General features: G+C 35.5%; 1 protein-coding gene across 1 annotated transcript in view; it reads left to right on the top strand.

Annotated features, from left to right (window-relative positions):
- Positions 1 to 25,904, top strand: part of USH2A (usherin) — a 990,439-nt gene that overhangs the window by 447,750 nt on the left and 516,785 nt on the right. Inside the window, exons 32-33 of the mRNA XM_072647832.1 lie at positions 17,053 to 17,212; positions 19,059 to 19,230. Of these exons, the coding sequence (XP_072503933.1) occupies positions 17,053 to 17,212; positions 19,059 to 19,230 (332 nt within the window). The remainder of the gene's footprint in view (positions 1 to 17,052; positions 17,213 to 19,058; positions 19,231 to 25,904) is intronic.

Genomic DNA, 25,904 nt, shown 5'->3' on the forward strand with positions numbered 1-25,904 from the left:
TCAGTCAACCACCCTATTTCTTATCTAGTACTAAATAATTTTGATGATTACTGCTTCGTAAAATAGTTTGAGATTTGGTACTGTTAGGCCCCCTGTTCTCACATTTTTTTCATTGAGTCCCTTAATATTTTTGATATTTTATTCTTCCAAATGAATTTTTTCCTCAGCTCTACAAAATGATTCTTTGGTAGTCTGATTGATATGGAACTGAATGAGTTGCTTTGGATAGTACTGTCATTTAAAAAAATTATTGACTTGGCCTAATAATGTACAATTAACATTTGTTCAGTTATTTAGATCAGTCTTTATACGTGGGAAGTGTTTTATAATTATGTTCATATGGTTCCTACGTATGCCTTTGCAAGTAGACTCTAAGTATTTTATACTATGTGCAGTTATTTTAAATGGAACTTCTCTTTCTTCATCTTCCTGCTGCGTTTTGTTGGTAATACTCTATATAGAAATAGTGATGATTTGTGTGGGTTTATTTTACGTCCTGCAGTTTTGCTGAAGCTGATAATTGTTTCAACTAGTTTTTTAGTTGACTCTCTAGGAATATCTTATCTACAAAAAGTGATAGTTCTCCTCCCCGCCCCCCATTGACTATGCTTATTCCATTTCTAGTACAATATTGAATAATAATAGTGATGGATATCCTTACTTCACACCTGATCTTATTTCAAAGGTTTCTAGTTTATCCCCATTACAGAAAATGCTTGCTCTTGGGTTTTGATAGAATTACTTACCATTTGAAGAAAAAAAACCTTCATTTATTCCTGTGCCTTCTGGTGTTTTCTTTTAAAAAAGAATGAATGTTATATTTTGCCAAAAGTTTTTTTTGCATCTATTGACATAGTCATAATTTTTCTTATTTTTCTTATTTGTTTGGTCAACTATGTTTATAATTTTCTTAATATTAAACCACCCCTATGTTCTCATTATAAATCTAGCCTGATTGTAGTAGATGATCTTTGTGATATATTGTTACAATCTCCTTTCAAGTACTTTATTGAAAAGTTTTGTATTAATATTCATTAGAAAAACTGATATTTTATTTTCTTTCCCTGTTTTGCTCTCTCCAGCTTTCATATCAAAATCATATTTGTATCATATGAGTTATTTGGTAGGACTTCATCTTTATATTTTTTTCAAACAATTTATATAACATTGGAATTAATTGTTCTATAAATGTTTCATAGAATTTACTTGCAAATCCATCTAAACCTCTAGTTTTTTTTTGGGGGGGAGCACATTTATGACTTGTTTCATTTATTTTTCTAAGATAGGGTTGTTTAAATATTTTATTTCAAAAGGTAAGATTTGACTCAAGTCTTGAAGGAAGCTAGGAAAAATAAGAAGTACATTGAGAGGGTAGAGCATCTAGATACGGGTGCAAGCCATGACAAAGGAAGAGGTATACTGATGAGAGATGTAGAATAGTATTTGAAGAACTGAAAGTAGGCCAGTGTAGCTGAATTGTAAACTACATGGAAGGAGCTATACTGCAAGAAAAATGGAATGGCAGAAATGGGCCAAGTTTTGAATATCTTTAAATGACAATCAGAAACATCATATTTGATCCTGGAGGTAAAAAGGAACAACTGGAGTTCATTAATCTGGGATTGGTGGTGAGGAATATGTATTATATAGCATGTTCCAAAAGGCTTCATGCAGTTTTAAGCTTTAACAACTTAAAACTGCATTAAGTAATTTGGAGACACTATGTGTCTGTACACATGTACATATGAGTGTGTATCTATCCTAGTTAATAGATCACAAAATTGAAACTCAGGTTAATTGATTTGATCTAACTAGCTAGATGACAGAGTGACTGACTGATAATTGCTGAGCCATTGTCAGAGATCTTTGAATAATTGTGGAAAATCAGAGAGTATCACATATGGGTCTGGAGATGGACAAATGACTAGACTTTTTTTATAGAGTGGAGTCAAAAAATTATAGGTTAATGAGTTTGACTTTGATTCCTAGGAAATGTTAATAAAGGAAAGGCTACTGAACATTTAGAAAAGGAAGCAATGATCACAAAAAAACTCAGCATGCTTCTTAATATAAAACCATACCTGGAAAGGATATGATATGCTCTTTCTGGTCCCATATGCTCATCTTTAGAGAATATGGATTCCTAGAGAGATTGAGTGAATTAATTGACTAAGGAGCCAGAGGTAGTAAATGGAAGATCTGTGATTTGAATCCTAATCTTATGATTCTGAATGCATTATGCTCTTTCAACTATACTGAACTACTTTTCCAAAAAAACAGATAATGCTATTTTGAGAAAACTAGTACATCATGGAAATACAATAGATATAGGCTTCCAGATTTTGGTAAAGTGTTTGATAAAGTCTCTTATACTATTTTTACGGACAGTATAAAGAAATGAGGGCTAGACAATAGCAGAGCTAGGTAGATTCAGAACTAGTAGAACGACAGCACCCAAAGGGGACATGACTGCTTTGATGTCAGCTTGGAAAAAGATTTTCTAGCACATTGTTCCAGAGATCTTGACTTCATGCTCTCTTTTGTTTTTATCAGTTGACTTCAGATACAGATGGCATGCTTATCAAAATTGCTAATGAAACTAAGATAGTAGGAACAGCAAACACGTTGAATGGCAGAGTTAGGTTACAGAAAAACGTCAATAAGCTAAAACAATGGACTGAATTAATAAAATCAAAATTTTAGAGATAAAATCTAATACAATACTTGGATTTTTATGTATAATGGAGATGAAATTAAAGAATCACAGGCCTGAAAATGATTAGTTTTTTAAATGAATTGTCAACTCGGTATGTCAATGACAGTGGGATGTGATACCCAAAAAGCTAATATTATTTATCTTAGGGTACATTAAGAGAGACATACCATCGAGGATTAGGGAAAGGATAGCTCTGCTCTAATCTTATTGGTCATATTGCATCTAACAATAGCAATAATAATAATAAACAATGATGATGGCGATGATGGTAATGATAATAAAAATACAGTACCTTAATGTATGCAAAGTGCTTTACCAATATGTTCTCATTTTGTCCTCACAACATCACTGGTAGCAAGTGTTTTTATTATTATACAGAACATTGTGCTCAGCCTTGGCACCACAGGAAGGCAATGGTAAGATGGAGAAAACGTAGAAGGTATCTATAATAATGAAAGGTCTTAAAACCATGCCATATAAAGAGCAATTTCAGAAAATGACTGTGTTTGTTAGCAAATGCAAAGAGTTGGAGGGGAGATGGCCTTTGTTTAAAATATGTGGACACTTATGGATGAGAGGAATGATTGAGGGTCTTTTCCTTTTTGAGGTCCTCTCAAGTTAACATGGGAGGACAACTTCTTTGCCCCTTTATTTTTAGACTTTACATTTATTTCATGCCAATTTTCTTTGTGGAGGAAATCTGGAGAGCTTGGAAATTTCTGATCTATTCTGCCATCTTCCCAGAATTCCCTTTAATTATTAGGCAAGTTCTGTCTGGTCCCTGAAGGTAGAAGTAGGAACAATGAATGAATGTTGACTAGAAGCAGACTTAGACTTAATAGAAAGAAAACCTTCTTATAATTAGAGGTATCCCAAGGTGAAATGGACTGTTTCAGTAAATGGTAGGCTTCTGTTTCCTACAGGGTCTAAAGCAAAGGCTGGATGTCTCCTTGTTGCAATTATTTTAGGGGACAATCTTGTTCAGGTGCGGTGTGAACTAAATGGGTTTTGAGTTCCCTGTCTACACTGAGATTCTAAATCTTGTGTATGACATTTGTGCTGTGTAGAGGGAGTGAGCCACAAGTCAAGTAAGTTCCTCTCAATGTGCTATTTATTATAAGCTCTAAATCTGTTCAAGGCTCCTGTTGCTGAGCAGGGAAGCCCAGTCTTTCTCTTTTTCATCAGTTCTCATGATTTCAGTAACCTTTTTCTGCCATTCTACAAAGAATAAAATCTGTTCAAAGACCTTTCATTCACAATCTTTTAGCACTTGTTACAGGAGAGTCAATACCAACTGAATGAGAAATGGAAGTGAGAGAATCAAGGATTTGGCTTTAGGAGACCTATACAGAAGAATACATGGTACAAAGGTTATTTTTATTGAAATACACAATGCAGAATCATCATGTAAGAAACAGTAAAAGCATTTTTTCTTCTTTTTTAAAAATCTCACATCCTTCTACCTTTTTCTCGTGTGTATTTACCAATCAACAGCTCTTTATTAAGCATCTAACTGGGTGTCAGGAACTAGCAAATCCTATGCTATTAATATAAAAGAGATTATTTGTACACATCTATTTCTGCCACCAATTTTCCATACACTACTCTAGGAACATTTCCAACTAAACAAACTCCTCTCCCCCCACACATACAACCACAAAATCTTCAAAATAACTAATAATGAAATCTTTTAATCATTACATTAAAAAAATCTCTGTAAAACTAATAAGATTGTTCTTGAGACCTTTCTTCTTGATCTCCTTGTTCACTGACTTTGTAAACTTTATACTTCCTGAAAATCATGCCCTACAAATAATCCCTTACTCCTAGAATGTCCAACATCTCTGTAACTCTCCTATGCTTTTACTTGTAGTTTATCTGAATGAATTCCTCATCGCCTCCTGCCTCTGACAGATATTAAATGCTTGAGGGCTATTTACTTTTTCACCTTTGCATGTCACTTAGTACAATATCATATATATATATATATATATATATATGTACATGTATATGATTGTGAGTATGCTTGCACACACATATGTATATTGGCCTGGACCTGTGATTTAATCAGTATGGGGAACTTCTCATGTAGAAACTTGCTCCACTGATGTGACTTGACAATTTATCTGTAAATTATAATCTTGGATTCACTTGGGGCATGAAAACTTAAGTCACTACACAACTAATCTGTGACAGAGACTACATTCAAACTCAAGTTTTCATTTCACATACTTAGCTTTTAATAAACATTTGTTGAACTTAATATTATGAAATACATTTTGAGATGTGACTGTAGTTTGTGTTTGGATTATATTATTCTTCTCATTATGAGTCTTCAGTGGTACCTACCTACAATTTACATCAAATTTAATCTGTTTAGTAGGTTTTTTAATAGCTATCGATTGCCCATTCAATAGTTACTTTTATCTTCTTATTTTAGGGTTTCTTAGTACTAGGTTTATGTCTTGTTTCTTTTTAATATATAATCAGCAGAAGCAGTGTGGTATAGTGGATAGTGATCCAGAAACTCCTGGACTCATATCCTTCTTCTGACACATAGTGGCTGTTGTAGCCTGGGTAAGCCATAGAACTTCTCTGTATTCTAGGTAATGCTCTAAGACCATACATTGCAGAGAAGATGCTTGTTTGCTCTGGTAGAAGTTCCCCAAACTAGTTCAATCATAGGTACAGTTGTTAATATTTTATATCCAGAACCACAAAGACCGTGTAAGATTTTACCTTTATTTTTTAAAATTAATTAATTTATTTAACTTTTAACATTCATTTTCACAAAATTTTGGGTTTCAAATTTTCTCCCCGTTTGTCCCCTCCCCCTACCCCAGAACACTGAGCATTCTAATTGCCCCTATCACCAATCTTCCCTCTCTTCTATCATCCCTCCCTTCCCTTGACCCCATCTTCTCTTTTGTCCTGTAGGGTCAGGTAACTTTCTATACCTCATTGCCTGTATTTCTTATTTCCTAGTTGTATGCAAGAACAATACTCAACAGTTGTTCCTAAAACTTTGAGTTCCAACTTCTCTTCATCCCTCCCTCCCCACCCATTCCTTTTGGAAGGCAAGCAATTCAATATAGGCCATATCTGTGTAGTTTTGCAAATAACTTCCATAATAGTCGTGTTCTGTAAGACTAACTATATTTCCCTCCATCCTATCCTGCCCCTCATTGCTTCTATTCTCTCTTTGGATCCTGTCCCTCCCCAAGTGTTGACTTCAAATTGCTCCCTCCTCCCATTGCCCTCCCTTCCATCATCCCCCCCCCCATCCTGCTTAACCCCTTCTCCCCCACTTTCCTGTATTGTAAGATAAGTTTTCATACCAAAATGAGTGTGCATTTTATTCCTTCCTTTAGTCGAATGTGATGAAAGTAAACTTCATGTTTTTCTCTCACCTCCCCTCTTTTTCCCTCTACTAAAAAGTCTTATGCTTGCCTTTTTTATGAGAGATAATTTGCCCCATTCCATTTCTCCCTTTCTCCTCCCAATATATTTCTCTCTCACTGCTTAATTTCATTTTTTTAAGATATGATCCCATCCTATTCAATTCACTCTGTGCTGTGTGTGTGTGTGTGTGTGTGTGTGCACGTAATCCCAACCACTACCCAGATACTGAAAAGTTTCAAGAGTTACAAATCTTGTCTTTCCATGTAGGAATGTAAACAGTTCAACTTTAGTAAGTCCCTTATGACTTCTCTTTGCTGTTCACCTTTTCATGCTTCTCTTCATTCTTGTGTTTGAAAGTCAAATTTTCTTTTCAGCTCTGGTCTTTTCATCAAGAATGCTTGAAAGTCCTCTATTTCATTGAAAAACCATTTTTTCCCCTGAAGTATTATACTCAGTTTTGGTGGGTAAGTGATTCTTGGTTTTAGTCCTAGTTCCTTTGACTTCTGGAATACCCTATTCCATGCCCTTCGATCCCTTAATGTAGAAGCTGCTAGATCTTGTGTTATCCTGATTGTATTCCCACAATACTTGAATTGTTTCTTTCTAGCTGCTTGCAATATTTTCTCCTTGACGAGGGAACTCTGGAATTTGGCCACAATGTTCCTAGGAGTTTCTCCTTTTGGATCTCTTTCAGGCAGTGATCTGTGGATTCTTTGAATACTTATTTGCCCTCTGGTTCTAGAATCTCAGGGCAGTTTTCCTTGATAATTTCATGAAAGATGATGTCTAGGTTCTTTTTTTGATCCTGGCTTTCAGGTAGTCCCATAATTTTTAAATTGTCTCTCCTGGATCTATTTTCCAGGTCAGTTGTTTTTCCAATGAGATATTTCACCTTATCTTCCATTTTTTCATTCTTTTGGTTTTGTTTTGTGATTTCTTGGTTTCTCATAAAGTCATTAGCCTCCATCTGTTCCATTCTAATTTTGAAAGAACTATTTTCTTCAGTGAGCTTTTGGACCTCCTTTTCCATTTGGCTAATTCTGCTTTTTAAAGCATTCTTCTCCTCATTGGCTTTTTGGACCTCTTTTGCCAATTTAGTTAGACTATTTTTCAAGATGTTATTTTCTTCAGCATTTTTTTGGGTCTCCTTTAATAGGGTGTTGACCTACTTTTCATGCTTTTCTTGCATCTCTCTCATTTCTCTTCCCAGTTTTTCCTCCACCTCTCTAACTTGATTTTCAAAATCCTTTTTGAGCTCTTCCATGGCCTGAGCCCATGGAATATTTCTTTTGGATGTTTGGGATACAGAAGCCTTGATTTCTATGTCTTTCCCTGATGGTAAGCATTGTTCTTCCTCATCAGAAAGGAAGGGAGGAGATATCTGTTCACCAAGAAAGTAACCTTCTATGGTCTTATTTTTTTTCCCTTTTCTGGGCATTTTCCCAGCCAGTGACTTGACTTCTGAGCTTCCTCTTCACACCCACCTCTCCTCCAGATCTGCCCAGCCAGCTCTTGGGGTCTGAGATTCAAATGCTGCTTCCCAGCCTCAGGGCTTTGGGCAGGGGCAGGGCTGCTATTCAGTGTGAGATTAAGTTCAGGTGCTCAGGTAGGGGCAGGGCTGCCACATGGGGCTCAGTTCCCTCAGGGGGTTTATGTGGAGACCTTCAACAATGGATCCAGGCTCCTGCCTGCTTTGGAAGCCTCTGTATGCTGCAGCCTCTGCTGCTGCCTCCCGAGGGGGCCCGAGCCACAGGGACACCCCACTCCCCTCTCGGCCACCCAAAAAACTCTCTCACTGACCCTTGTCACCTGTGGGTGGAGGAACCTGCGTGGCTGCTGGAGATTCTGTCCCTGAAGCCTGCTTGTGTCTGCTCCTCCTGGTGTTGGGTGGCCAAGGCAGGGCTGGGCTCTGCTCCAGGTCTGGTGCTCGATGGACCCTTAGGGTCAGTTTTTCAGGGCTCTCTGGAACAGAAATCTCCTCCACTCCATTCTTCTGTGGCTTCTGCTGCTCCAGAATTTGTTGGGAGTTCTTCTTTACAGGTAATTTATGGGCTGTCGGTTTGGAGCTAGCATATGTGTATCTTTCTACTCCACCATCTTGGCTCCTCCCCCCTTACCTTTATTTTCTTGAGTATTAACCTTTTTTTTTTTGGCATAGATCTCTTTAGCATTCTGGTAAATGGATTCCTCCTTAAAATAATGCTTTCAAAAACATAAAATAAAACATAGAATTATATACAATTATGTTGAAATCCAGTTATAGACAGACAGGTGGATAGATAGATAGATAGATAGATAGATAGATAGATAGATAGATAGATAGATAGACAGACAGACAGACAGACAGACAGACAGGTAGGTAGGTAGTTTATGTTAAGAACTTTTACCTATGTTGTTAAATGACATGTATTTATATAATTTAAAATGGGACATTTTCAGGGGAAAGATAAGAATGGAATATTTATGAAACTGAATTAAGTAGAAAATTTCAACTCTCCTCTTTGCTTAGTGTGTGGAACAAATCCAAAGACAAGAAAGGTTTTGCCCAGAGTATACCTATCTCTTTAAAAGCATGTGTGAAAATTGACAGCCAGCTCCCTCCTCCCTATTTATAGGACTCTTCTTGCCCAGAGGCAAGCAGACAAAGAAGCAAAAAAGTACAGCTTCTGGCTTATATTTGTGAACCTCGCCAAGAAAAACAATCCTCAGCTCAGTAGACTGTAATTTATTACAAATAGGTTATTAGAAATGATCAGGAAACCAGACTGGAGGACAGTCGTCTGAGAATGATGTCAGCCCAAGGAGCCTTTGCATCAGAGCCTTTTGTTCTGTCTATCCTGCGTAAGAGTAAAGGGAAAAATGAAGGAGCCTTATCCCTCATTATCACAACCTACTGCAGTGGCATCTTCCTTCCTGTTTCCTTCATGTCTAAGTTATCCTTAGTCTGTCTCAACTAGGCTCTGTCTCTCATATACCCTTCTCTTAGCCCCTTGCCTGTGGAATGTCCTAGGATCTCTCCCTCTCTCCATCCCTTATACTTCTTGGCCTTGTTCCTGTCTCTTGTATAATTAAATCACCAAAAGGAGGAGAGAAAGGGGGATATTTTGTAATCATATAAAAACAGTAGATGAACTACTTAATATTTGTTTTCTCAAAATTTCCAATACTAATGTTTTTTTTTTGCTTCAAAGTTAAAGGGTCTGTCATTGTTTCTTTAAATAAAATAATGCACCGTATTCCTATATACAAATGCTTCTTCTCTATATAAAGTTGAAATTCTAAACAATCCTTTGTAAAAAGAACCCACAAAAAATAAAAAAGTGCACACCTTGTATTTTGTAAAGATTTCCCCCTCCTTCCCTTCCCTTCCCTTCCTTTCCCTTCATTTTTCCCTTCCGTTCCCCTTTCCCTTTCTCTTTTTGCCTTCCTTCCCCTTCCCCTTCCCCTTCCTTCCCCCCCTTTTCTTCTTCTCCTTCCCCTTCCTTCCCCCCATTTTCCTTTTTCCTTCCTTTCCATCAAAAACACCAAGTGTCTGACTGTTGTGTCCACAGTGCTATATGAGGTGCTATACTAGGTGAGCAACAAGTGCATCTTCTCCCTGATCTTGAGAACACTATAGTCTAATGTGGGGAAAATTAATGATATGGGAAGACTTAGAAAGAAAGTGTAAAAAGTGCAAATTAATGGAGTGTACACTATATGTCCTTTGTGCTAAGGTTATTCAGTATAATATAATAGTATGGATCACGTTGAATGTTTCATTGATGTATGTTACTGAATGAAGTTTTGAAGAAGGCAAAGACATGGATTGCTAAAGAGGGGGAACAAAGGATTACTGACTGTAAGAAAGAAAAATGAGATATTTTTGTGGGTTTAGTAAAGCAGTTTTTAACAAACACCAAGACAGTATCAGGGCTCACTGCCCCAGACCTACGTCTGGCAGCAAGTTGACTGAAGATTTGGGATGAGATTTTGGTAGTGGTTAATTCTCACAAGGCAGGAAGAGGAGCAGGTTACAAGGTAAGGTATCAAGGAGGAGTAAAAAAAAGTAATGAAATTCAGAATGGATGAAGCTTTCTTTTTCATTAACATGATGGTCAGGACTCTGATTTTCCTGGAGTAGAAAAGCTGAGCCAGCAACTTGAAGCAAGGACTGCTCAATGGCAAAGAATGAGGCAGCCTTGTACCCCATGCTAACTCTGGCATACCTCATTGCTCTTTGGGCATCTGTGGAGTACACCACCCCCGTAGGTCTGATACCTAATATAGGTTGTTACTGAGGCAGAACCTTAGCAATGGTTCTAAACTTGGAATACCAGATGACAGAAAGAGATGCAGGAACCACCTGGGCTGGCCCAAAGTGGTTTTTACATTTGTGCATGTCAGGATATCAGATGAATTTAGGGGGAAAAATCTGTCACATAATAAATAATAAGAGGTGTTATGATACATTAAATTATCTAAGAGGCAAGAACAGCTTTTTAATTTTCTAATGGTGGGATTAAATAAGATGATAGATGATAAAAATTGTTTAGTTTACACCAAGTGTAAAAAGAAAATCATCTCCTGCTTATTGGTTCATTTTGTAAATTGAGATCAATGGAATTCTCCCAACAACAGCATGAAATCAATCGTAAAATTGCATATAATTCATGAATGGTATTGTAAATTATAGTTTGTGTGACAGTAATCGGTGAGGTTTCCATGCACTGGGATGCTTTTCCTTGTAACTAACTCATCTCTAGATAGTGCTTGTAGATCCATTTCTGATGAATCTTGGAGCAATCTGTTTTTCATGCCCACCACTCCCTGTGTTTGATCTTATGCAAATAATGCAATCAAGCAAATGGAAAACAAAATGTCGGGGCTAGGGGTCTCTGACAAACGATGGCCTGATGTTTTCAGGATACCTTCTCTCCCCACCCTCCTCTGCCGTTCACACCACTCAGATTCATGTACGTACCTACACTTGTTAGAAACCTTACATTGCCCTTGAAAGGTGTAATCACATTCATATAGAAATATTATCAACTTACGTATAGTAAGTCAAGAGTACACAAGTTTCCTTGTATCTCCCTTTGCTTTTAAGTTTAAGTTGGTGATTTTGTTTAAGGTTACAGTTTTCAGTAAATTTCTCGTGTTCTCTTTTATCATCCTTTCCCCTCCCTCTCCTTTAGTATGTTCTCTTATCAATTGGATTTTTTCATCTCTCCCATTATTGTTTCTATTTCTTTTTATTCACACCCACTGCAGCTTGTCCTCTCCACTAGAAACCTGCTAAATCTTGTTCTTTTTTCCTCTGAATTCACTTACTTTCTTCACTCATCACCTTTTCGTCTTTCACAACTGACTTCTCAGTCTACTCACCTATGTTCAATTCTACATTCTTAGCATCCTCCCACCTCATAGTCTGTGCTCTGTTTTCCTATTTCAATGTCTTGTTACTCAAAGGCCCAAGTGACATTTCATTTTCTGGTGAAAACACATTTAGAATCAGTCTTCAGGGATAACGTACAATGACTCATAAGTAAAACAAACAAACAAAAGTTTTGTTGAACAAACTTTGTACCTACTATTGGTTCTTATTTCTAGGCTTAAAATAAAAACCTTAATGTGATATTCTAAGTTGTTTTGGTTTATGTTTGTTGAATTATCTGTGATTTAGGATTAAAAACAAAAAAAAAACCCACAAATGTTTAAAGAGGACACCGTATGTGCTATGTGATAAGAATATGAAGAACTCTCTCTTCTTTGCATGTCTTTGCAATGCAGACAACATTGTTCTGCCTGCTTCATGCCCACATGGTACATCTGTTGCTGTCAATTCCCAGCAGTTTCTGGTTATACCACACTGCTTCCTATTGGATTTTGGAGTGCCCTTGCAATATTTCCTTTTTCCACTTTGCTTGAAAGTATCCTCCTTTATCTGTGCGTACTGGAAAGAACAGTTACATTTGTGGGGTTTCTTAAAATGCACCAAGATTCTTTTCTGTGATAACTCCCTTTAGTTTCATAATACTTGCATTTATTGTAAAAATATTTTTTTTGTTATTTTTCTGTTCCTGGTGACATATATTTAACCAATTAATTTTATTTTACATGAAAATCAAAGCATTCTTTTCTTATTTTATCTTTGTTATCAGTATAACGTGAAATCTATTTGCCTGAATTAGGTTGCATTCCATTAATCTTTTTATATGTGAAATTATAATGGTTCAAGGTTAATGGGATTTAAGCATATTTGTACTTAAATTGTGGATACATTATTTCAGAAATATTCTGGGACATAAAAATATGTGTTAGCACTGAAGTATAAATGATACTTATGTCTGTGGTGCTATTTTTCTCAGCTTAAATTAAATGCCTTTAATAAGATACTTGAACATAAAAATATATAATTATTGACCTAAAATTTTAAACAAAGCTTAATTCAGCATGAAGAAAATTTGGAAACTTATTTTGCCTTTAGAAATTGCTTGTGGCGAACTTTGTTGCATGGGCAAGAAATGCGAGATACGACTTTGTTACACAATTTACTTAAGGATGAGATTTAAATTTCTTGAGGAATATTTATCTAGAATTAAATCCTATAGCAGAGCAGCTTAATAGTCAAGATTATTTTTTCTTCTCCCTCCTTCACCCTCTCATTTGCCTTCTTTCCTTTCTTCTATTTGCTCCTTCTTCCTCTCCCTTTTCCATTCCCCTCAGTTTTACTCCTTCATCTCTCCCTAACCCCCATTCTTCACTATGCAATTTTGACTAATTTATCATCTAAGAATTGCCCAGGGCCCTGAGCTGTTCAGAGAAAACTAGGTGCCGTTACTATCCACATTTTATAGATGAGGCAACTAAGGCTTATGGTGAATGACTTATTCAGGGTCATACAACCCATAACAATCTAGAATAGGATTAGAACACAGGATATCCTGACTCCAAGTCCAGCACTCTATCCATTTCACTGCCTAGCTGCCTGGTAGGTACAAACACTATTTTCTGTTCTGAGGAATTTACATTGATAAACATTTCTAGTTATTGAGTGTAATCAGAACAGTTTCTTTTTGTTTAGGCAATTTAACTGATAGTTAAAAAGCATTAAGTCAAATAACAGGGTTTCAGGAGACATTCAGATTTCATAGTATTAAATAGTCTTCTCTAGGCATAATACCTCAAAGCTTGGCTATGAGACTGGCTTTTAATATTTACAGTTCTCCAAGATACTAAAATAGAGAAGGGGAGTTTATTTATCTGAGAGATAGAAAATCACAGATTAAGTTTCTCTCCTAATCCTTTTATGGGTAATTCTTGAGTAAGGGAAGTCCTTTCTAGCTTGTCAAAGAATCTGCCTCTAAGGTTAGTCTCCCATTGTTGTGTTTGTCCTTCCTTTTCTAAGTGGACCATGACATCATTGAAATGATGACATGATTTGCACTTGACTGTGTTGTGCGTGAGGGAGGGCTGCGCAAAGTCACCAGCCTTTCTCCTCTAGAGCCATCTGGATCCAGTGGCCAGGTATTCATCAGGATGACTGGAGATGGCCTGGGATGCAATGGGAGACCCTGGCCCTTTTAGGCTAAGGTCTTTTCAGGTATTCACTTAGAGTGAGGTAATGCCCATTCAGTGAATAGGCCTCTTTAAGAAGTAGTCAAGGGATGCCTCCTTTATTTAGAAAAAAGAAAAGAAAAAGAAAAAAATCAAAGTGGGAAGGCAAGACCCTCAGTGTGTCTATTTCAAAGAGAAACAGTTACCATTGACATTCACTCTAAGCCAGTCTCCCACCTTAAACTTCTTGGATAATCATAATTGGCTTTTCATGTTACCCTGGATCAGGTTGGAGTGGAAGAGTCAGGGAGTGGGGGTTGGGGGTAGCGGGGTGGGGGAGGTGATAAGAGACAAAGACAAAGGGAGAGACAGAGAGGCACACTTTTCTTCTTCCACATGTTTTACCATTATGCCTCTTCTATCAAATTCATCTTTTTTTTTTCTTTTTGAAAACCTTGTACTACCATTGTTGTCTTCAGCTTATATTAAGATGAGCTGTATCCAAGTCATTTTATTCCTTCATGGTTATAACAGATATAGAGATATAAAAATATAGGTAACTATAGTTATATATAACTATGTATATTATAGTATATTAATAAAATACATCCTGTATCATACATATATATATCTGTATGAATACATTATATTAATCAAATATATCCTATATCATGCATATGTAATCGATAACTATATGTAACATAGTATATGAATAATAAACTCTATTTTATAGGAATATATGATATATTCATAATATACTATATAATATATTATATAATATGTATAATATATAATTATGTATATTACACTGCTATTATATTAGTATATTATATAAAATTGTTTTGGAACTATGGTATATTTTATAATCTTGTTAATTATATTTAATATTATATGAATATAATCAATTATGTAATATGCACATAATATAGTATATCAACAATATATTATATTATGTATCAAACATACCGTGTAATATATTAATAATATGTCATTATATATCCAATTGCATTATATATAGCCTTTATAGTTAATATACTGTATAATATATAGCTATGTGATGAATTATACACATATATGTGGATAATTAAATTTTACCTACTGAAAGTGGTCCACTAGTTACTTTATACACACATATAGTTATATAGAACAATATATAATATAATAATAATAAAATATATAAATATGTTCTAGATTTTACTTATCAGTGTTATCTATAAAATGAACTGGAGAAGAAACTGGCAGACTACTCCAGTATCTTTGTCAAGAAAACCCCAAATGAGCACAGAATCAGATATGACTGAAAATGACTGAACAATAATATACTATTAATATAATTAATATTAATATATTATATTATATATAGTTATTTCCATCTATCTATCATCTCTCTCTCTCTCTCGATCTGTAGCATTTCAACTTTTCGGCCACTTACTTTCAGTAGGTAGAGTTTAATTATCCACTAATATGTAGGAGCTCGATGGCATGGTGGGCTTGGAGTCAGAAAGAACTATGTTGGAATCTTGCCTCAGGTCTTTACTAATTTTTTGACCCTGGGTAAATCATTGGGATGCTTAGGCTCAAGTTTCCTCATCACAAAAATGGGGATAATAATAGCAGTTACTTCACAGATTTGTGAGGTTGAAATGAAGCTATATATGTAGATGCTTTGCACACTTTAAAGTGCTATCAGATTGGCATTTACCAAAAAAAGACTAAGCTCTGGGAAATCCCACAAAACACAGTTCTCTGTTTCTCAGAGGGTGATCAGTCTGTCACGCTGCTTTCTCTCTCCCTGCCCGAGTGTAGTTCAATGGTGTGGATTTGCCAGTCGTGTGATCAGGAATGACTTTTGAGTCTCTGTTTACTGGAATAGTGGAAACCCAGTATTTTCCACCTTGCAACAGCTATTTCACTGAGCCTTTATAATATGACCTCAGCAGAGTAGAGTCTGCTTTTCCCCACCCCAATCACATGATCTCACAGATGTATTTGGATCATGTATATAATGTTTCTCTTTTTTTATAGACATTTAAAAAAAGGAAGAAATGGTATATAATAGAGCATCTTCCTTGTTACTGTGCACCTCTAGCTTAGGCTGACCCCAAACAATAAATTCGTATATTCTAAACCTAGGAATTCTAGCAAAGACAAATTAAGTTGTCTTAACCCTGAGATGGTACAGAGGATACAGTGCTGCACCTGGACACAGAAAGACCTGAGCTCAAATTTGGCCTCATTCATTTACTAGTTGTATGACCCTGGACAAGTCACTCTGTTTGTCCCTGTCTCCTCATCTATAAAATGAGCTCGAGGAGGAAACAGCAAAGCACTCCAGTATCTTTGCCAATAACCTCCCTCCCCCAACCCCCCCCCCCCAAAATAAAGAAGTCATGAAGGATCTGACAGTATTGAAAAAACTAAACAACAAAAAACCCTCATCAGGGGAACAAGCCAAAGCCAAAGGAAATAGAACATCTAATAGCAGGTTAAGGTTTGTAAAGGATGCTACATATGTAACCTCATTTGGTCCTCACAACAACCCTGTGAATTAGTGCTATTATCGTTCCTATTTTCATAGAAAAGGAAACTAGAAGAGGTTTAGTGACTTGTCCAGAATTTCTCAACTAGGAAGTATCTGAGACAGAATCTGAATCTGGATTTTCTTGATGTCTGGAATTCTATGCATTATTCTACCTAGCTGCTGGCACTCACATGGCACTATTGAACTTACAACTCTTTGAGCATGATACAGGCTTTAAAAATACTAAAGATCCTTTTTCTCTATTCTAACTATATTATAGGGGAGATTTACATAGAATTTTGTGATTTACAAAGAATTATGAACATGTTCGCTTCTCTGAATTCCATAACAACCCAGTAGGTGGGTAACATCAGCACCTTTTGTGCATGAAGCAGGTTGAGCACAGTTAACTGATTTTTCTGTGATCAGAATTTACAAATGTTGAAAGCAGGATTTGAACGCAAGTCCCTTCTCCTCCCCACCTCCAAGCTGTCACTCTTATCCCAGCCCCACAAACTATTTTTCCACCCCATTCCCAACTTCTTCATCAGTGTTTTTTGGGGGGAGGAGAGAAGATTTTTGCCTCATAACTTTGATGAACACAAGATTGATTTAACTATTTAGAATAATAGTCATGCCCATCAAAAAACCAATCAAATTTGTAAGATAAGGCAGTCAAACCAATAGTTTGTCTGATTTAACTATCCATAGAGCAGCTATAAGGTACTCAAGAAAAACCAGCCTCTGTATTTGATTATTATTTGAAATTCACTCTACATGTACCAAGTATTCAGAAGTTACATTTCTACAAGCTGGGAAGCCTAAATAAAAACTACTGTGTTCAATAAATTCTGGTTTCATTTTTTTCCCCTAGATTTAGCAGTGTTTATGCCACATCAGTTTCTGCTCACTGCATGCACGCTTGTTGGCTGTACAAACAGTTCCCAGGTCACCTTGTTTACAGCACAGCTGCCACCAGATAACATTGATGCCCCCATCTTGACCGTGTTGGATTCTAGAACTATCTATGTACAGTAAGTAGAAATGTTCTGTTTCTTGACAATCGACACATACCAGTTTATGCAAGAATCCTAGTGAGTTCAATCAGGGAAAGGGTTTGTGACATAAAATTAAATTTATTGTGATTAAATGCATAGAAGTGATTAGTTTAGTGGTTCTGTGAACCTTTGATTATCACTTGCCAACTTAATTTCCATTTTTGTCTTTATGCAATCAGGCTAAACTACATATGTGCACAGCCTCTGTGCAAACTTCAATAAAAGAAAAACTTGCAGGTTTTGTGAGTTGTTTCCCTTTCTGGTCTTTGTTGCATTTTTTTCAGTGTTTTGAATGTTTGTAGCACAATTAATGTAATAAAAACAGGAAGCATTATCTTATCTTTCCATTATGCCTAAAAATAAAAATCAAAGATTTCCATGGAATTGCAAAATCTTTAACTTCTTGCTGGCATACGCAATACTCTAAAGTTAGAGATGAGGTGCTGATTTGCACTAGAAAAGCAAGTTATTTCATCTGGGGTGTCTCTATACCAATGAAATCACAGGTATGGGTTGGTCCTCATACCTGTTCATAGAATCTCAGAAATTGCAGGGATCTCACATATCTTTCAGTCTAGCCTGTACCTCAGTCAGGAATCATCTCAGCAGCATCAACAAGTTGTCATAAATCCTTCTTTTACATATAACACAATGTTAACAACATTGTGAGTACTTCCATTGGTTTCTTTTTTCCCACTATAATCCATTTAAACTCATCTGCCTGACTTTCAGGGCCTTACATAACATAATCCAGACCTACCTCCTCTAATCAAATTTTATTCCTCATCATTCCCACTTTTCTTCAACATACATTCTCTCTAAGGCCAGTTTTCTCATTATCCCAACCGTCATATGCATCCCTACCTTTATTTTTGCTGTTATCGTCACCTAGAATGATTTATTCCTTTTCCATCTGCCTATTCAAATCCTACCCAATCTTCAATTTCTGTCTAAAGTTCCACTCCTTCCTAGCCTTCCCTGACTATTCTAGACCACATTGATTTTTCCTTTCCTCTGATCCCCAAAACCACTTTGAATACACACACATATACACACACATTGTTATCATTATATATTATATTATTATATATGATAGTCTTTGCCCTCAAAGTTATAATAGTCTAATGGGAGAGACAGATGTGTACAAAGCAAGCTACATACAGGATAAAGAGGGAATAATTACTAAAGGGAAGGCACTAGAATTCAGAGAGATGGGGAAGACTTCCTGTAGAAGTCCTGTGTGCAATCCTGTGGTATTGTAGTTGAGAATTAAAGGGAACCAGGGAGGTCAGTAGTCCTAGTGAAGAAGGGACAGTTTTCCAGGCATCAACATAGTAGGGGTTCAATAAAAAATGCTGATTAAGTGCTTCTGGTTTTTCAATTGTTTTGAATCACTTGATATATACACATATTCTCCTGTGCTCTTTAAAATCTTCTCATTTTGCCAGGCATGACGGTACATGCCTATAGTGCCTACTAATGGGTTGGCTGGTGGATCACTTGGACTTAGAAGCTCTGCCATGTTGTAGGGACTAAAGCCAATCCAGTTCCATCACCATTATGGTGAGAACTTGGGTGTAGGGGACCACAAGGCAATATAAGGAGAGGCAATCCAGCACATATCTGAAGTGGAGCAGCTCTAAGTTTCTGTGCTGATCAGCCTGTGAGATGCTGAAGTGTTTCCAGCCTCCATGAGCTAGGGAAACACAGTCTGAAACAAATAACACCCTAAAACCACAACACATAAATAACAAGAATGCTTCCCATTTCATTGATAAAGTTAATGATTAGTGACAGTAATGCTGCATTTCTCTTTTTCCAGGTGGAAACAGCCAGAGAAATTAAATGGAATTCTGGAGCGTTATATATTGTATGTGGCAGATCATAAACAAAATATTACAGTTTGGAATGTCATCTATAACAGTACAGAACTTTTCCAGGACCACACCATAGAACACCTCTTCCCTGGTACCAGATATCTGATAAAGTTGGCTGTAAGTTTTCCTGATTTTCCCTTTTCTTCTTTCATTCTAAAATAAAAGGCAGCAATAGTATTACGTTCACATTTTAAAATCACTTTCTACCCTAAATATGAAGGCTGTTGGTCCATTTCACCTTTTATACATTCATTTCCTGTTATGCCAAATGGCAAAATAACAATCTGAATGAGTAGGTTTTTCCAAATCTAATTTGGGATTATCAGGAATTATTTCACTCTTCTTATTTGTAGAATGACATAATTGTAGGCAGTATTTTCCAAAATGCCCGGATTAATAAGGTCATTTCCCTGTGGAGCCTGTATTCATTTGAAAAACAATTCACAGTATGAAAATTTAGATCTTATTTTTTTAAATGAAGGTTGAAATGAGCGCCAAATATTTTAGATTATTTTTATAGATTAATTATTATATATCATTTATTATTTTTATATTTATTTATACAGCTCCCATTACATTTCTATCTCAATAGAACGGTCACTGCCTTCAGAAAACCACAGCAACTAATAAATGTTTAGTACTTTAAAACACACACACACACACACACACAATTTTTAAAAAATGCAAAATAGCAGGTTTTTAAGAAGGTCCTTTAAAAGACCTTGATATCTTTGTGAAATTTCAGGGTAGTGTTTCCTTTTGTTTTTTTTTTTAATACGAAAGATAGTACTTTTTAAGTTTAATAGCACATCTGAAAATAACTGAATATAAATATGAGATTGTCCCTATTTGTTTTAAACACGCTCTTCATTTTATAGCAATACCTATATAAGGATATTTGCTTTGATAAATGCCATAGAAAATATTCTGCTCTTGATTATGAATAAATTTACATTTATGTAGACACTGTGTATGCATTCATTTTACTTAACATGCTCTTGAATGCTCTAAATATTATACCACAAGAAAATAAACTATATTCAACTATTGTTAACCGTCTGACTTGAAATCCCCAAACAAGGGCATTCACAGAGATCATTGGAAAACCTGTATTTAAGTTATTCGCTGTGCCTAGGTATTAAAACACAACTTGGGCAATTGAAATACTCAAGGCCTCTTTGTTTACTGTTTCCCTGCCTGGAGAGTGAAAAGTGAATTAACCAGATATTTAAGAGCTAATACAGAAATCTACAAAATTTACAATACAATATTAATTTCAGTATACAGTAAATCCTCAATTATCTGGTAACCAACTGAGCAGAATTAAACAGAAATTTGTCAGCACTCTACTTTCATTAGGAAGAGCAAATGGACAACAAAAGAAGCTGATATGGTAGTTATTTGGAAAAAAGCAAATTTCAGAGTGTATCCTCAGGGGTCAACGTAGAGTCAGAGCAATCTTCTTTACCTTCTATGTGTGTAAAAACCTTGTGATAAAAGACAGCGTGATTTAGTGGAAGAACGTGGCTGAGAGTTAAGAAATCAGTGTACTAGGATGACTTTGATCATACTGCTTGATTGACTCAGTTTATTTTCTTTTTCTGAAAAATTAGGACACTGGGATAAATCATCTTCCAGGTTTCTTTCTACGTTAAGACTCTCTGATATTCAGAGCAATGACTTTGAACAGTGCGCTGAATAATAACAAAAACTCAGCTATCATATATTCATATGCTAATTGCTGTGAAGGGCATAAGAGATTTTTAATAATAATAACTGAGATTTATATACATTTTACAGTTTCAAAGGTGCTTTAAACACCTTATCTCATAAGTATTATTATTCCCATTTTACAGAGGAGAAAACAGAAGATTTTAGAGGTTAAGTCGCTTGACTTGGTCACTGTACTAAATAAAATATATTGCAAACTTTAGAAATATCTTCATCAACTCATAGAATCTCAGAGTGAGTAGGGATCTTGGACATTTTTGAATCCAGTCTCTTACTATATGAATCAGGTACCTGCTCCATACCACCCCTCTTCAGCTGACTTCTTGGGTCAGAGGATTCTTCTTCTGACTTAAAAGAACTTTTAAAAACCATCTCTCTCCTAAGATGTAGACCATTCATGGTTTCACCCTCTTTTTCTCAGATAATCATTAAGGTGTGTCAATGCCTTTCTCTTATAATTCTAAATGTTTTTATCCTGGCACCTAGTTCCAATTTATTGATTAGAACCAAGCACAGAATTATTGTTTCCTTCCTTGATACTTTTGACCTTTTAATAAATGAAATTGTTATCAAGGTGAATAAAAATATGGGTCAGGTTATAGCATCACTGAATTTCAGAGTTAGAATAGATCTCATACCTGAACAAGAATCTGCTTAACTTTGGACTCAACAAAAAGTCAGCTAGACTTTGATTAATCATTAATAATTAAGAAGACCTACTACCCCCTAGGGAAGCCCATATTTATCTTTTGATAACTCAATGTTAGTTAGCTTTTCCTTATTATAGCAATTCCCTACATACATACACACACATATACACACCTGCACACATATACGTACATATGTGTGTATTCATATATATGTGTGTATACACATATATACATGTACATGTATATACATACATACACACACACACATATATATATGTTCTTTGTAATTTCTACTAGTTTTTCCTTACTTTGCCTTCTGAGGTATGGAAATAATCTATTCCTTCTTCTTTTCAATATTTGAAGATAATTACCATGTTCTTTCCTTTCCCCATCCCCATGCCAGCACTAGCAAAATTCTACTGATTCTTTTATCCTCCAAACTATTTAGTTTCCCCCATAATCATTACCTGAAATGGTCCAGGGACTTTTATCCATCCCAACTGCTGTCTGGATACAATCCAGTTTATCAACGACTTCCTCAAAATACAGCCCAGACCTGAACACAATGCTTTTAATGTGGTCTGATCACAACAGAGTATGTGGGATCATGCCGCCTTCGTTATTTACCCTGCTGTTGTCTGAACATAATCTGAGATTCACATGTCACACTATTGATTCATATTGAATTTGAAGTCCTCTGAATTTCCCAGATTATTAAAAAATCAATTTTTTCTGCCAATGTTTTTTTCTTTCCAGTTTGTACTTGTAAAGTTGATTTTTTGAATCCACATTAAAAACTTTACATTTGTCCCTGGGATGTTGCAACTTATTAACTTGACTTTAGTTGGAATATAGGGTCAAATTTTGGTTCCTGATTGTGTCATTGTGCTATTGTGTTATATATCTTTCCTAGCTTCATTTTATCAGTAAATTTGATAAACCTTCCATCTTTATTTTTGTTGAAATTACTGATAAAAATTCAGAAGGCAAAGCCCTGATCCTGGAATACACCATGTCAATATTGATTGATTAATGGATTGATTCTGGTTATTCAACTAGTTTCAAATTCATCAAACTGTGATTTTCTCATCCATCTCTATGTTTTCTACAAGAATAACATGTGAGATATTGTTAAATGCTTTGATAAATCTTAACTAAAATATCGCTACATTTCCCCGATCTACCAGTGTTTTAAGTCTCTCATAAAAGAAATATGGTTCATCTGGCAGGACCTGTTCTTGATGAAGTTATGGGAGGATGGGAAAGGAATTTATATAGTGCTACTTTCTGCCAGGCAGTGTGCTAAGTGCTTTTTACCAATATTATCTTGTTTGATCCTTATAACCACCCTGTGAGGTACATGCTATCATCATTTCCATCTTACAGTTAAGGAAACTGGGGCAAATAGCAGAAAAGTGATATACCTAGATTCACATAGTTCATAAGTATCTGAGGCAAGATATGAATTCAAGTCCTTTTGATTCCAGGCCCAACACTCTCTCCACTATGAATTTATGGTGACACTTTGAAATTGCAGCTTCCTTTTATTTTCAGATATTTGTTAGTCATTAAAAATTCACTTTTATGGCACAATGTCATTTGAGACAATAGCTATGATTGCCTGCTTTTAGTCATTTGCAGCTTTCATAATCTATATCTTCATTCAAGTTATTAATAACAATGATAGCTGTTGAGAAGAACAGGACCAAAGAAAGATCCCTGTGGAACTCCACTAGAGACATTTTTCCTGATGAACATTAATCTTTTAATCACCAATATTCTACTGTGGTCATTTAACCACTTCTGAATCTGTATATCTTTTTCAATATCGTTCTATTCTTTCTATTTTTTTCATGAGATATTATGTAAGATTTTGTTCAGTCAATATTGAAACAAAAAAGCTTTTCAGGTAAATAACTCAGAATACTTGTAGCTACAAAAATTCTGGTTAGTAGAGTTTTTGCCATATAATATACATATTATGTATGTATGCATGTCTATGTATGTACATATCACAAATTCAATCTGTAGACCAATTGGTGACCTTCTAAAATTAACAGATTAGTAAATTAACTCAATAGCATTATCTTTATCAGTAGGTTCTTAAAACATTAATAACATTTGGGGGAAAATATCAAAGACAACTTTGAGTATATATGTATATATATATATATCTATATATACATATCTATATACATACACACTATGACACAATCAGGAACCAAAATTTGACCTTACATTCACAACTAAAGGCAAGTTAATAAATTGCAACATCATAGGGACAAATGTAAAGTTTTTAACATGTGTTCAAAAAATCGACTTTACAAGTACAAACTGGAAAGAAAAAAAACATTGGCAGAAAAATTTTATTTTTTAATAATCTGGGAAATTCAGAGGACTGCAAATTCAATATGAATCAATAGTGTGATATGTGAATCTCAGATTATGTTCAGAGAACAACAGGGTAAATAACGAGGAAGGTATAATTCCATATACTCTGTTGTGATCAGACCACATTAAAAAAAAAATGATAACATGCAAAATAGTTGTAAATGTTATCTATTATTATTTTTTTTAAATTAAGACTAGTGGAAGGTGATGTAATAGAAGTATGCACATGAATGTTGATAATGCAAGTGTTTGCAAATATTTTCTCTAATTTTATTATTATTAAACTTATAAATGGTAATATCATCTACTCTGGCCAATGCTACTTCTGGGCCAATGCTGGCTACCTCTCCTTTGAGGTTATATAATAGGATATAGACAAGTCACATAAGGTGAAGAAGAACATGTGTGTTACCATTTGAGCTATCAGAGACCATGTTAAGTAATCATGAGTCCATTGGCAATATTGAAGTATTTGACAAATTAGGGCAACTTGAAGGTATTTTTCATCATTCATGATGAATTCAAGACACCTGATCCAGATGAACTGCATCCTTAGGTACTGCAACAATGAATACAATTGCCAAACTTTTGTCCATGTTATTTGAAAGATGATGAAGAATAGGAGAGGTACAATGGGACTGTACAAAGGCAAATATTACTTCAGTTTTCCAAAAGAGAAAGAGAAAATAATCTGTAAACTATAGTCCATTGAGTTTGACTTTATTTCCTGGAAAAATACTAGATCAAATTAGTAAAGAAATGGTTAGTGTATATTTTGAAATATAAATGGGTATCCCAAAGAATCTACATAGTATCACAAAGAATAACAAAGTTAGACAAACTCTTTTTTGGGCAAGGTAACTAAATAAGTAGACCTTGGGAATGCTGTAGATATAATTACCCAGATTTGGAATATTTGAGACGTTTAATGAAGTATTTCATGTTGTTTGTGGCAGGTAAGGAAGGGAATCATAGGAACTATCTATCACTAAGTGAATGAGCTGGGATTCAGCAAAGTCCCTTACCTTCCATCTGGAGGGGAGATCTTTTCTGAGGAGCCCTATTACCTTCCCCTCAGAACCTCTTCAGACCTGACAGACTAACTCTGAAGGTTACCTCCATTGGGATTTATTGGTTCAGCTTTGATAGACCAGGGAGCCATGTTGAATGTAGTAAGGTAGCTTGATTTGAATCATGTACTCCAAATATTCCATTTGTGCCATATCAGAATGAATGCTTCTGAAAATATAGTTCTTTTGGAAAAGATAGAAAAATGTGGATGAGGTGTTAGTACTATTACATTAATTGAGAAATGTTTAGATGGTCACTATCCATCAACACTGTTAAATGCCTCCCAAATGCCAGGCCCTATACAGTGGTGAAACTTTGAGACATGGGAACATCAGGAAGAGACTCTTGAAGTAAATGTCAAAGTGAGTTTGAAAAAAGTCAAGATTGCAAAAGGTAGGCCTGGGGAGGAAGAACACTCTAGGTATTGGAAAGATAGCGTAGAGGCAGAAGATAGAATGTTGTGTATAGAGAACATAAAGTAGGCCAAGTTGGCTATAGTGTTATATGTGTAAGGGGAGTAGTGTATGATTTGCCTGAAGACAATTGATAGGATCAGACTGTGGCTTCACGTGTCAGAGGAGTTTATATTTTAAGAACAATGGGCAGCTATTGAAGCTTCTGGAGCAGGAAAGTGACATAGTAGTATGATTTAAAAATAAATAAATATAGAAACTGTGTGGAAGATGAGCTGTATGAGGGAGATTGAGTATGAGACCAATAAGAAATCATTGTGATAGTCTAGGTGAGAGATGATATGAAGGCCTAGGGTAGGATAGTTATAATATAAGCAGAGAGATGTCAAAGAGGCAAAATCAATTAGATATGTCAATTTATTAGAAATCAGGGATGAGTGAAAGTGATGAGTTGAGGATGATTCTTAGGTTACAAATCTGAGTAACTGGAAGATCGGTAGTTTCTTTTATCCACATATGGAAGTTAGGTACAGCT

Source organism: Notamacropus eugenii, chromosome 2, assembly GCF_028372415.1.
Source record: "Notamacropus eugenii isolate mMacEug1 chromosome 2, mMacEug1.pri_v2, whole genome shotgun sequence".
Classification (NCBI taxonomy): domain Eukaryota; kingdom Metazoa; phylum Chordata; class Mammalia; order Diprotodontia; family Macropodidae; genus Notamacropus; species Notamacropus eugenii.